Here is a 14033-nt window from a genome sequence, read left to right as displayed (position 1 = left end):
AATTTAGATCTGGGTATACACTGGAAAACTGGGGTGGGGGGTAGGGGGAAATTTAAAATTTCCTGGGCCACAAGTCTCAAATTTTTATAATAAAATATTGAATAATAAACTCACAGTTAATACCTGAATTTGCAATAAGAAGCAAGATATATTTTCTCAAGGACTTTTCCTGTAGTTGCTGATATACAAAGCAGCCAATTATGAGCAGTCAGTGCTATGAGTGAGGACTTATAATCTGACTGATTGGGAAGTACTTCCCCCTAAAAAAAGAAATGAGATGTAAAAATGAAACTGTTTGGCCATGAACAATTTGCAGTAATCAATGTCCAAAGAAAACAGCTAAATACTTAAATAGTCAAATAAGTAAACCAAAGAAGAAATATTAAATGCACAAATAGAGAATGAACACAAGGAAAGATAAGATTGCAGGTGATTATTTTCATACTAACTTATTGAGTTTATTCACACAACGCACTTACTTAGTGCCTAAAGTAATTTATTATTATTTGATAGTTATTATTAAGTATTCAAATATTAGCCAATCATAACAGTAGTAGTAGGAGTATTAATAGTGATTTTGCTCCTATGATAACCATAACAACAGCTCTTAAAATCATTTATAATAGCATTATAATTAACAGTCCTCAGCTAGAACAGACATTCACATTGTCCCCTTTTTTCTTTACTACACAACTTGTTTTCCTTCAGATGGAAGTCAAAATGATAAAAAGTATAAATTATCCCATTATTCATTGTAGTTCTGACCTAACCTCAAATGAAAAGCTAGAATCCAGAATCAAAGAAGCCAAAGAACAGAAGATAGACCTGGTTTTTAAAATGACCTATGTCACTAATGAATTACCCTAGAAAAAGGAAAGGATAGCTGCTTGGGTGCTCCTGTCACTATGGAGTTATCACAAGGAAGAAGTCTAATGCAGGAAGAAAAGAAAAAGCAAATGTTTCTACTTTGATTTGTGGACTAAAAAGGTAGTTCTTAGAAAAAGTTGAGATTAGAGAAGTTGAAATTAATCTAGTATTTGCTTAGGTCAAAAATTGAACAGAAATGAACGAAGGCATAGTTATTTTATAATGCTCCTTAAAAATTTGTCTTCCCTTTCAAATGTTAGGGGAAAAAAAATTTTTCCTTGTATTTTGGTTTTTCTTTTAAAAAACCAAAATATTATTTTGGTTTTATTACCTCTGGAAGTCTTACACTGAATTCACAGGCAATGATGTAAATACTTTTATTCTACAGTGTTTTTTTTTTTTTTTCTTTCTTTTTAACAGAGACAGAGTCCAGGCTGGAGTGCAATGGCACAATCATAGCTCACCGTAACCTCAAACTCCCAGCTCAAGTGATTCTCCTGCCTCAGCCTCCCTAGTTAGTTGGGAATATAGGCACACAACACCACACCTGGCTAATTTTTAAATATTTTGTAGAGATGGGGTCTTGCTGTGTTGCCCAGGCTGGTCTCGATCTCCTGGCCTCAAGTGATCCTCCTACCTCAGCCTCCCACATCCCTGGGATTACATGCATGAGCTACCATGCCAGGCCCCACAATGTCTTATATAAGAATCATTTCATGGAGATTTTAAAGTTTTAAAAAAAGGTACTAATTATATCTTATTAAAAAATTTGAAGCAGCATATATAATAGGTTTGAACTATCTTCTTAAACAAAAAGTTGTATTTCACATATTGTCTTAGAAAAGAACAGCACTAATTTAAAAGTAGTCTCATATCAGTATGTTAACAACAATACAATATGCTTCTTAGTTTTTCTTAACGGAAAATCTTGCTTCACTTCAAATGAGAACAAAATGTTTACAAGAGAAGTAAGGATAGGAGTTAGGTTACTACAAACTTTATGTTTTGCAAGATTGCTCTAAACTTTGGGAGTTTTGTACTAGTGCATTAAAAACTTTCTTAATTAAGAAATCTGCCATTTTCCCCTCCATGCACCCACCCAGGTGAAAATGGATTAAAAGGCTTTAAATTGCTATAGGCACAGCAGTTATTTTTAGCTTTTCAATAAGGAGATGAGGAAGAAAACACAGACTTCCAGTTTTCTGGTTTTTAAAAAAGAGCTTTCTGTGAGTAGACAATAAGTATCCAGGGAAAAAAGAAAGCAGCAGCTCTAGAAAACTACAATTTTATGTAAAACAGCCTGGAAAAACAAAAAAGAATTTAAATTTAGAGTATAACTTTTTATCCTTTAAACATTATTTTTGGTCACATATTTTGAGTACTATTTTTCCTAAAGAATGACCAACCAGATTCAAAGACCTGATTAATTTGTCTTAGTATTTCCTAAGTGGATTTCTTAGAACCCTGATCCCGTAGAGAACTCACATAGGTTGAGTGTCCTTTATCCGAAATGCTTGGGACCAGAAGCATTTCAGATTTCAGATATTTTCAAATTTTTGGAACATTTGTATATATATAATGAGATATCTTGGGGAGGGGACCCAAGTCTAAGCACAAAATTCATTTATGTTTTACGTACACTTTATACACACAGCCTGAGCGCAATTTCATATAATATTTGTAATAATTTTGTGCATGGATAAAAAGTTTTGACTATATTTTGACTGCAAAACATCATATGAGGTCAGGTGTGGAATTTTCCACTTGTGGTGTCATGTTGGTGTTGAAAAAGTTTTGCATTTTGGATTTCAGATTTTCGGATTAGGGATGCTCAATCTGTATTTAGAAATATTCCTCAAAAAAGGAAGTTCTATGATCAAGAGAGTTTGGGGAAATTGTTTGACAATCATCATGGACATTAGTATTATTGTAAGTATTATTACTATTAAAGGCTCTGAGCAGTAATTCTATAAATGAAGTTTAATCTTTTAAACTCAGAATGTCCCAAACATAGTTTTCCATAGCCCAATTCCTCTCAACTCCTTTGGCATCTATACACCTGTTAATATCCTATTAAAACATCGTTCTGAAATATTCACACCAGGACAATGCTTTGGTCTGGTGAAATGAACTTATGCTATTATTTTATTTTTATCATTATTTTCTTAACAACACGCATGGAAGAAACTCGTAAGAATTTAATTTTCAAAGAGTCATGTAACATAATTGTTGCTCTAAACGCTTTTTATTCACTATATTAAGTGGAATGATCTCTTAAACACTAAGAATAATTATACACTAGCTGATATTGCTTATAAAAGTTTTAATCAGTTTATAACCTTTTCTAGTTTTCAAGATTTAAAAAACTGTATTTAATTTTAAAAACACATTCATAATTTTTTAAAGATAGGAATTATTTCATGAGGAAAAATAATAATCAAAAAATAATCTGTCCTCTTGATTGCTTAAAAGATTCAGGAATCACTATAGTTAAATGTTACTGCTTTCTACAAGATATTAACAATAACCAGTTGTTTTAGGCTAAAAGTGCTTTGGGAAACAAATACTCTAAAAACAAGTCTTACCACTGGGCATTCCCACAATAAAGCATCCTCTATTTTTTCTGATTTGGAACATTTTGGCATTTCATAAAGTTTTCTTGGCTCTGATGCAACACTGGGAAAAAAAGAAAATAATTATTCTTCCTGATAACTGAGACTGTATTTGTTCAGGTTTGAGAGATTTTTTTTTTTTTTTTTGAGACAGAGTCTCACTCTGTTGCCTGGGCTAGAGTGCTGTGGCGTCAGCCTAGCTCACAGCAACCTCAAACTCCTGGGGTCAAGCGATCCTCCTGCCTCAGCCTCCCGGGTAGCTGGGACAACAGGCATGCGCCACCGTGCCTGGCTAATTTTTTCTATTTTTAGTTGTTTGGCTAATTTCTTTTTATTTATAGTAGAGACGGGTCTCGCTCTTGCTCAGGCTGGTCTCGAACTCCTGAGCTAAGCGATCCTCCCACCTCGGCCTCCCAGAGTGCTAGGATTACAGGCGTGAGCCACTATGCCTGACAGACTTTTTTTATGCAGAGATTTGGAATACCAAAATACAATTTGTTATTTGCTTTCCCCTTAACTAAATGTTAACATTTTTTTCTGACCACATAATCCATAACATATATTAATGGAAAAAAATCTGAAAAATATAATAAGATTAAAGTAGTTTATGATACTTTAATAAGCTGCCGAAAATAAACATTATTAACATTTTGGTTCATTTCCTTCTAGTTTTCTTTATATACATACACCTACTTAGACACTGTTTTCCAGAATTGGATCATATTGAATTCTTTCTTTATGCCTGAACATTTATACTATGAATATCTTGGTTGAATTCCATCAAGCTCATAAACTTTTGTTCTGATATTTAAAATGAAAATTAGTACATAAAAAAGGTCTCATTACTTTAGAATGAAAATTAGTGGGTAAAAAAAGAAATACCTTTTATGGTTTTCTTACTCCCAAATTACTTTACAGAACTGTTGCATAAGTTTATACTTCTGCCAATAAATATTGAACACTATTATCTTTGATGTGAAAAAGTCTCTTAATTTATATTTCTTTGATTACTACTTAGATGTGATCATAAATATTCCTTTTTTTTTTTTTTTAACCTATGCATGGTAGCACATGCCTGTAGTCACAGCTACTCAGGAGGCTGACGCAGGAGGATCACTTGAGCCCAAGAGTATGAGGTTACAGTGATCTATGTTGATGAAACTGCACTCTAGCCTGGGTGACACAGCAAGATTACATCTCAAAAAAAAAAAAAAAGTTATCTTTTTTTAACTGATGAATTTTAAACTTAAATTACTGTGGAAAGAGGAACAATTTTTCAGGGTAACAATTTTATTCACTTTTGATGTTCTCTCATTGATTTAAAGGTTTAAACCAAACAGAATTTCACAGGAATGACTGCAACCTCATATGTGATTCTAACCTGTGGGTAAAAACCCCTGGATGCTAAAGAACTCCAAATACTACCATTTACCATTGTAACATTAATTAATGTCACTTTTCTAATTTAAAAAAATTTTTAATTAAAGCAGGTACCTCCAAATTGGGGAAATTATAAACTGGATATTAAATGATACCAAAAATTATTGCTGAAACCAGCCTGGGCAACATAAACCTTGTCTCAAAAAAAAAAAAAAGAATTACTGCTAATTTTGCTACGTGTGACAATGACATTATAATAAGAAAATGTCCACATTTCCACTTCCAGCATGAAAAGCTCTGTGAACACACTTTTCACAGAGTGTGTGAAAATTATAAAAGGACAACTATTTAAAGTCTCTAGAAATGGTCCTGGGGACATACAGTATGAGGAAACATTTATTCAAGAAAACCTACTACAGCTCAGTAAGAATAGTGAGGGTCTGTGGTGTTTGAACCAGGGCTTGCTCCCTCCCTCCCCATTCCCAGTTCAGCAGGATGAAAACACCACTCCAGATTGGTGTAGCTCCCTTTCAGCACAGCTTCCATTCAGAGGGTCATCTTGGGGGGGGGGGGTGAGGGAGGCACGCTGTCGCTCAGGCTGAGTCCTGGGTGAGTGTAGTCAAGAGGTGGGGCTCCCCACTTCCACCCAGCCCCCATTCACAGGATGGAGGCTCTACTTTGGGTGTGGCACAGTTGAGAATACTGGGGCCCTTACTGGCCTTGTCCCTCCTTATAAAGCAGTGGTTCCACACTGAGAAAGGCAAATTGAGAAGATCTGAGGTTAGTATTTCCTCAACCCCAAGTACTCAGCTTTTAGAATAAGGGAGTCACTCAGAGAGAGGTATGCTATAGACTCCCACCACCGGCTCAAGAGCCTTGGCTCAAAGATTTTGCCTGAAAGAAGCAGGCCATAAAACAGATGGCCCCCAGTCACTATACGGAAAGACTGTCTTTATTTGCAACAGAATGTGGAGAAGTTCAAGCCTAGGAGCACTCTCAAAACCTGTGGAGGTTGTGACGAAAGGCAAATGGGAGGAGGAAGTTGGTAGATTCATTGGAAATACAAGCTAAATTGTAGGCTGGCTAATTTGCCAGAGAGAACCAGAAAAAGATAGCTCAGAGGAGCCCTCCTGGGGTCAGAACAAATCTCAGATGCTGACTGTCCTCTCTAAATGCTGGTTTCTGGTCCAACAAGAAAAGAACTTGGAACTTGTCACTCCTGTCCTCACAAGAAAAAGTCTGAAGAAACTAAAAACCAACACCAATTCTTAGATCCATCAGAGAATTGAGGCCACAGGGCAAACTGCTGTTTCCAAAATTAAAGAGGGAGGTGGATACTGACAATCACAGTTTACTAGGAACAGAAGCCCAGGAACAGGCCACTGGAGCCAATAATGGGAAGACACAAACAAGGACACTAGAGGAAATTTTAACCTCTTGACACCTACAACTACAGCAAACAATAATCACAGCTTAGCTCCTATCCAGATAATCGTAAAATCTCATTCTGAAGGCCTATTTACCTCAATTCTTTCTACCCAACATATCATATATAGCCCTAGACAACAATAACAAAAAAATTGCTAGGCATGCTAAAAGGCAAAATACAAAGTTTGAAGAGACAAAGCAAGCATCGGAACTAGACTCAGATATGACAGAGATTTTGGAATTATCAGATCAGGAACTTAAGATAACTATCATTAAGGCTAGTGCAGTGGTGTGCACCTGTAGTTCCAGCTACTCAGGATGCTGAAGTAGGAGGATCACTTGAGCCCTGGAGTTCAGGCCTGTAGTGCACCATGACTGTGTCTGTGAATAGCCACTGCATTCCACCCTGGGCAAGATAGCGAGACCCCATCTCTAAAAAGAATAAATAAGTAAAATAATTAATATGCTAAGGGGTCTGATGGAAAAAGTGTACAACATGTAAGAAGGGATAGGTAAATTAAGCAGAGAAATAAAAATCCTAAGAAATAAATTCAAAAGGAAATGCTAGAAAACAAAAACACAATAAGGCAAATGAAGAAGGCCTTTGATGGGTTCATCAATTTACTGGATGCAGCTGAGGAAAGAATCAGTAAGCTTGAAAATAGGTCAACAGAAACTTCCCAAAATGGAGTGGGGGGTGGGGGGGAAGAAAAGAGCAGGACAGATTATCCAAGAACCATGGGAAAATTATAGAAGGTGCAACATACACATAAAGGGAATACTAGAAGGTACAAAAAAAGAGAAAAGGAAATATTTGAAATAATAATGGCTGAGAATTTTCCAAAATTAATGACAAACACCAAACCACAAATACAGTAAGCTCAAAGAACACCAAGCAGGATAAATACCAAAAAATACTACATCTAGGCACATCATATTCAAAGTGCAGAAAATCAAAAACGAAGAGAAAAATCTTGAAAGATGCCAGATGGAAAAAAAGCACCTTAGCTACAGAGGAACAAAGATAAGAATTATATTGTACTTCTCTTCAAAAACCACGCAACCAAGTAGAGAGTGGGGTGAAATATCTAAAATGTTGAAAGAAAAAAACTCCACCAACTTAGAATTCTGTATCCAGAGAAATTATTCTTCAAAAGTGAAGGAAAAATTACTTTCTTAAACAAACAAAAATTGAGGGAATGTGTTGTCAACAGGTTGCCTTGTAAAAAATGTTAAAAGAATTTTTCCAGAGAAGAAAAATGATATGTACAGGTCAGAAACTTAGATCTACATAAACAATGGAAAGTTATTAGAGAAGGAATAAATGAAGGTAAAACAAAATCCCTTATTTTTTATTCTTTCCTGATTTAACATTAAATTTTATCCAAAATAATAGTAATAAGGTATTCGGTGATTATAGCAGTTGAGTAAGTAAAATGAATGACAGCTATGTTATAAAAGAAGATAGGGAGGAATTAGGAATATTCTGTTATAAAGTACCTGCACAACCCATGAAGAGCTCTAGTGTTATTTGAAAGTGGACTTAGATTAGTTGTAAATGCATATTGCAAGCTCTAAGGTAACCACTGAAATTTTTTAACAAGTGTATGTTAAAGTGGACAGAAAATGGAATTACATAAAATGCTCAGCTAAAACCAGAGAAGGCAGGAAAGAACACAATAAAAAAAGAACAAGGGCAATGGATAGAAAATAGTTACAAATATGGTAGATATTAAACCAGCTATATCAATTATCACTTTCAATGGGAATGGTCTAAATATATCTAATAAAAGACAGAGATTATTAGAGTGAATAAAATAACAAGACCAACTACATGTTATCTACAAGAAACCCACTTTATAAATTAAAGACACAGATTAAAAGTAAAGGAATGGAGAAAGATAACAACATGCAATGTTAAACAAAACAAAGCTGAAGCAGCTATACTAATTTCAGACAAAGTAGAATTTAACAAGGAAAATTATCAGGGGTAAAGAGGGGCATTACATAACGATAAAGGGGTCAATTCTGCAAGAAGACATAACAACTGTTAATGTGTATGCATCTAACAACAGAGTATCAAAATATGAGGCAAAAACTGATAGAACTGTAAGGAGAAACAGACAAATTCACTATTACAGTTGGAGACTTCAACACCCCTCTATCAGTAATCAACAGATCCAGCTGGTAGAAAGTCAGTCAGTATATACTTGAACTTAACAGTATCATCAATCAACTGGATCTAATTGGCATGTATAGAATACGTCATCCAACAACAGCAAAATACATTCTTTTCAAGCTTACGTGAAACATTCACGAAGACAGACCACATTCTGGGCCATAAAACACACCTTAACAAATGTAAAAGACTAGAAATAATACAAAATATGCTCTCAGATCACAATGGAATTAAACTAGAAATTAATAACAGTGATAACTGGAAATCCCAAAATATTTGGAGATTGAACAACATATTTCTAAATAACACATGGGTTAAAGAGAAAGTCTCAAGAGAAATTTAAAAATATTTTGAACTAAATGAAAACGAATATACAACATATCAACATTTGTGGGCTGCAACAAAAGCTGTGCTTAGAGGAAAATGTATAGCATTAAGTGCATATATTAGAAAAGGAGAAAGATCTAACATCAATAATCTAAGCTTCTACTTTAGGAAACTAGAAACAGAAGAACAAATTAAATCCTAAGTAAGCATAAGAAAAGAAATAATAAAAATTAGGTCAGGAAATTAACAAAATTGAAAACCAAAAATCAATAGAGAAAAATCAACTAAACCAAAAGCTGTTTTTTTTGAAAAGATCATTAAGGTGATAAACCTCTAGCCAGGATAAGAAAAAAAGAAGACAACACAAATTACTAATATGAGAAATATGAGGGGCCATCACTACTGATCCCATGGACATTAAAAGAATAAAGGAATATTATGAATAATTCTATGCTCAGAAATTTGATAATTTAGATGAAATGGGTAATTTCTTGGAAGACACAATCTACTAAAATTCACCCAAGGAGAGATGGATAACCTGAATAAGCCCATATCTATTAAAGAAATGGAATCAATGATGAATAACATTCCAAAACAGAAGTGCCAGGCCCAGATGGTTTCAATGGTGAGTTGTACCAAACATTTAAGGAAGAAATGACACCAATAGATAGCAACAGTAATCAAGACAATGTGGTATTGACATAAGGACAGACACACAGATCAAAGGAATAGACTTGAGCATCCAGAGGTAAAATCAAGTGCCTACGGTCAACTTATTTTCAACAAGGGTGGCAAGGCCTTGCAATGAAGAGAGAATAGTTTTTTTCAACAAGTGGTGCCAGAATAAGTCGATAGCCACATGCAAAAGAATAGAGTTGGGCCGGGCGCGTTGGCTCATGCCTGTAATCCTAGCACTCTGGGAGGCTGAGGCAGGAGGATAGTTTGAGCTCAGGAGTTCGAGACCAACCTGAGCAAGAGTGAGACCTCGTCTCTGCTAAAAATAGAAAGAAATTGGCTGGACAACTAAAAATATATAGAAAAAATTAGCCAGGCATGGTGGTACATGCCTGTAGTCCCAGCTACTCAGGAGGCTGAGGCAGAAGGATCCCTTGAACCCAGGAGTTTGAGGTTGCTGTGAGCTAGGCTGACGCCACAGCACTCTAGCCTGGGGAAAAGAGCGAGACTCTGGCTCAAAAAAGGAAAAAAAAAAAAAAAAGAATAAAGTTGGGTCCTTATAAACCATGTATAAAAATTAACTGAAAATGTACCAACCACCTAAATATAACCAAAACCATAAACTTTTAAAAGAAAACTGAGGGGCAAATCTTCATGACCTCAGATTTTGCAATGGATAATTTTTTTTTTTTTTTTAAGAGACAGGGTTTCACTTTGTCACCTAAACTGGAGTGCAGTGTTGTGATCATAGCTCACTGCAACCTCAAACTCCGAGGCTTCAAGCAATCCTCCCACCTCAGCCTCTCTAGCAGCTAGGACTACAGGCAAACACCACTATGGCCAGCTAATTTTTTAAAAAAATTTTTTTGTAGAGATAGGGTCTCTCTCTGTTGCCCAGGCTGGTCTCAAACTCCTGGCCTCAAGTGATTCTCCCACTTGAGCCTCCCCAAGTGCTGGGATTATAGTTGTGAGCCACCATGCTCCGCCTACAATGGATTCTTAACTATGATGCCAAAAGCATAAGCAAATAAAGAAAAACTAGATAAACTGGACTTCATCAAAATTAGCCTTTTTGTGCTTCAAACAATACCATCAAGGAAGTACCATCAAAAAGACAATCTACACAATGGGAGACAGTAATTAGCAAATCATGTATCTGATAAGGGACTTACATCTAAAATATATAAAGGACTCAGTAATAAAAAGACAAACCCAATTTAAATATAGGCAAAGGATCTAACCAGGTATTTCTCCAAAGAAAATATACAAATGGACAACATGCACAGGAAAAGATGCCCAACATCACTAGTCATCAGGGAAATGAAAATAAAACCACAATGAGATACCATCAGTCTCATAATACGTGTTGACAAGGATGTGGAAAAATCAGAACCTTCATATGCTGCTTGTGGGAATGTAAAATGCTACAATCACTTTGGAAAACAGTATGGCAGTTCTTCAAATGGTACACAACAAACTTACCATATGACCTACCAGTTTCACTGCTGGGTACATATCAAGGAAAAATGAATATATATGTCCATATAAAAACTTGCACATAGCAGCATTATTCTAAATAACCAAGAGGTAGAAACAACCCCAATGTCTAACATTAACAGCTGATAATGGATAAGTAATGTGGTATACTCTTTTTTTTTCCTTTTTTTGTAGACAGGGTCTTACTCTGTCACCCAGGCCGCTGGAGTACAGTGGCCTGATCACAGCTCACTGTAACCTTGAATTCCTGGGCTCAGGCAATTCTCCTGTCTCAGCCTCCCAAGTAGCTGGGACTATAGGTGCATGCCTCCATATTCAGCTAAACTTTTTCATTTTTTGTAGAGACACTGTCTGTGTTGTCCACACTGGTCTCAACTCCTGGTCTCAAGAGATCTTCCCACCTCAGCCTCCCCATGTGGGTATATTCATACAATGGAATATTATTTGATGTACAAAGAAATAATGATACATGCTATAACATGGATGAACCTTGAAAACATTATGCTAAGTGGAAAAGCCAGTCACAAAAGACCACATATTATATGATTCCATTTATGTGAAATGTCCAGAATAGGTCAATCTATAGATATAGAAAGCAGACTGGTGGTCGCTTGTGCCAGAGGCGATGGTGGTATTAGGGTAGAAGGTCAAGGGTGCAGGGTTTCTTTTGAGGTGATGAAAATGTTTCAAAATTAACTGTGGTGATAACTGTATGTCTGTGAATGTACTAAAAATTATTGAACTGTACACTTTAAATGGGTAAATAGTATGGTATAGGAGTTATAGCCTAATAGAGCTCTTAAAATGTCCCTATTTTTAGAGATGCAAACTGAAGTTATATATGTTTAGAATATGCTTTAAAGTACTTAGTAAAGAGGTAAAGAAAAAGGGGGGGATGGGTTAGATAAAGCAAGTCTGGCAAATCTTGGTAGTTTTTGAATCTTGGTAATGTGTACATGGAGGTTTGCTGTGGCTTTTCCCTCAGCCACACATTGGACAGTTGTGGATAAGGGTGACTGTTAAATATTTTGGATCTATACTATGTATCTGTTTGAAAAATTTTCTCTTAAAAAAACGAACAAAAAAAAAGGCAAGTACTTCCAAAACAAAATACAGAAATTCTTCTCCAAAGCATCATCTAATTATCTGGTAACTAGCTTTCTTGATTCGGGTAGGTTTTAAGTATAATAAATACTAAACAGTACTTTGAGCAATCTATCATTTTGCCTGCACTATAAAGTAGTTTTGCTTTAAACTGGTATTTACAAAGATGAAACCTATAACTTTACATTTAACAAGATTTTAAATTACACCCATTTACTACATAGTCTATTCTGGATCCATTTTTCCATTCTCCTGGTTCAGTAAGCACTAACATAGGCATGTGGTTCTATTTAATAATTACAGTTAAGATGAACAGCGAGGGGAATCACAGCAATATTTATCACTAAAGTTACCTGCTGATACAGCACCGATAATTGTCAAAATATATTCTTCCTCTCTCATAGGCTATAGGTGACTTGGAATGAGTTGTCCAAACATTCTTAAATTTTGTACTTTCCTGAAAGACACAATGAATTTTGGTTTAGGAAAGAACCCATAAGCTTCTACTGTGTACCAATTTTAAGTTGGATAGTTAAATTTACAGTTTTCAAAGTAACTTCACACACATTATTTAAAAACATTATTTTGCATTCTTCCTCACTATGCTCTCACGTTTTAGTTTAATGGCATGACGGACTTTCAGAATGACTGTTTGCAGGAAGACATAAGAAGCTTAAAATTAAAAACATCTGACAGCCCTATAACACTTATTTACTAATCTCCCGTATTCAGGGCTAGTACCATCCTCCCCATCACACATGACCCTTAAAAAATAGGGTCCTAGCGTGTAAAAACTGCATCCCAGCAGCAGGCTTGGCCACCGGGGGCCCCGCTGCCCTTCCTCCCGCCCCTGCCCGGCGAGCGGTCACCTGGCACACCAGCGCCCGCAGGATGCCTAGGTTCGTCCTCTGCACCACGCCTGCGTCGCGCGAGAAGCTGCCCAGCGCCCTACGACTCAGCCGGTGGCACACGTTGGGCTTCCGGGTCGGGCCCATGGAGGCGTAGGCCGGGCGCTGAGTTAGCTGAGCCGAAGGGGCGCTCCTCCACACTCTCGTGCTGGGCAGCAGCCGCTCCTTCCGAACCTCGAGGCCTCAACTTTACCGGTGGGTACCTGATGGTGGAGCGAGGGGAAGGAGAGCTGGCGCGCGGAGAACAGCGAAGGAAAAAATACCCACTTCCCAGCCTGCCTCTCAAACCCTCTCCGGCTGGTGACAGCGGACGCTCCAGTACCATGCGGCCTGCCGGAGCCGCTCGCTCATCGGGAAATGTAGTTCCCAGTGCCTCTTGAGGAAGAGGCGCTTCTTCCCAGAACTACAATTCCCATCAGGCACCGGGGAACGTGTCCTCGCCCCAGTCCCGCCTCAAACGCGCCGCTTCCCCGCCTCCAGCCCCGCCTCCTGTCTGTCCCAGCCTCGTGGCCCCGCCTCCTCCGGTCCAGCGGAGGCTGCGCCGTGCGGCTGTCCCGCTTTTCTGGGTCCGCTAGCGGCACGCGGAGGAGAGTCGTGGGGGCGCTGTGTTGCCGCCTCCTGGTCTTCTATCGTTGTCCGCGCTGTGCTCTTAAGGATCAGTCTGTTACCACGCGGGTACTTCCAAGCCTCTCAGACCCTGACTTTCACTCTGGAAGGCTGTGGCCAGGCGCCGGGAGGGGCGCTCTGTCGATTGCAAAACCCTCCCTCCCCCAAAGCAGCGTCCTGTGCTGAAGGTACGCCCCGCGGCTTTCTTTTCAGCCGCACGTTGGACTTTGTGGATGCGAATGAAGGTTAAACGTTTAGGGTGTATAAACACTATGCTTTTATATTATGAGTTAGTGGTGGAAGATGCTGCCTTTCAATTCAGTCCTAGTTTGGTCTACCAAACTAGAATTGAATTACCCTTTCCCACAGGCCCACCCTTATGTGGCCTGCGGGGAAAGTAGCTGGTTTTGCGATAATTGCTGCCTTTTCTTCCTCTCACCTCCATTTTTT

General features: G+C 37.6%; 1 protein-coding gene across 1 annotated transcript in view; it reads right to left on the bottom strand.

Moving 5' to 3' along the window:
- The window catches only part of DCAF17 (DDB1 and CUL4 associated factor 17), a 39738-nt gene extending 26674 nt beyond the window's left edge, over positions 1-13064 (bottom strand). Inside the window, exons 1-4 of the mRNA XM_012650684.1 lie at positions 12939-13064; positions 12423-12526; positions 3453-3543; positions 124-260 (exon numbers count right to left, since the gene is read on the bottom strand). Of these exons, the coding sequence (XP_012506138.1) occupies positions 124-260; positions 3453-3543; positions 12423-12526; positions 12939-13064 (458 nt within the window). The remainder of the gene's footprint in view (positions 1-123; positions 261-3452; positions 3544-12422; positions 12527-12938) is intronic.
- Positions 13065-14033: the final 969 nt, after the last annotated feature.

The sequence above is a fragment of the Propithecus coquereli genome, unplaced genomic scaffold (assembly GCF_000956105.1).
Source record: "Propithecus coquereli isolate 6110/MARCELLA unplaced genomic scaffold, Pcoq_1.0 Scaffold34, whole genome shotgun sequence".
Taxonomy (NCBI): Eukaryota; Metazoa; Chordata; class Mammalia; order Primates; family Indriidae; genus Propithecus; species Propithecus coquereli.
The sequence above is the reverse complement of the archived record's forward strand: the minus strand, read 5'-3'. Positions and strand labels throughout refer to the sequence as shown.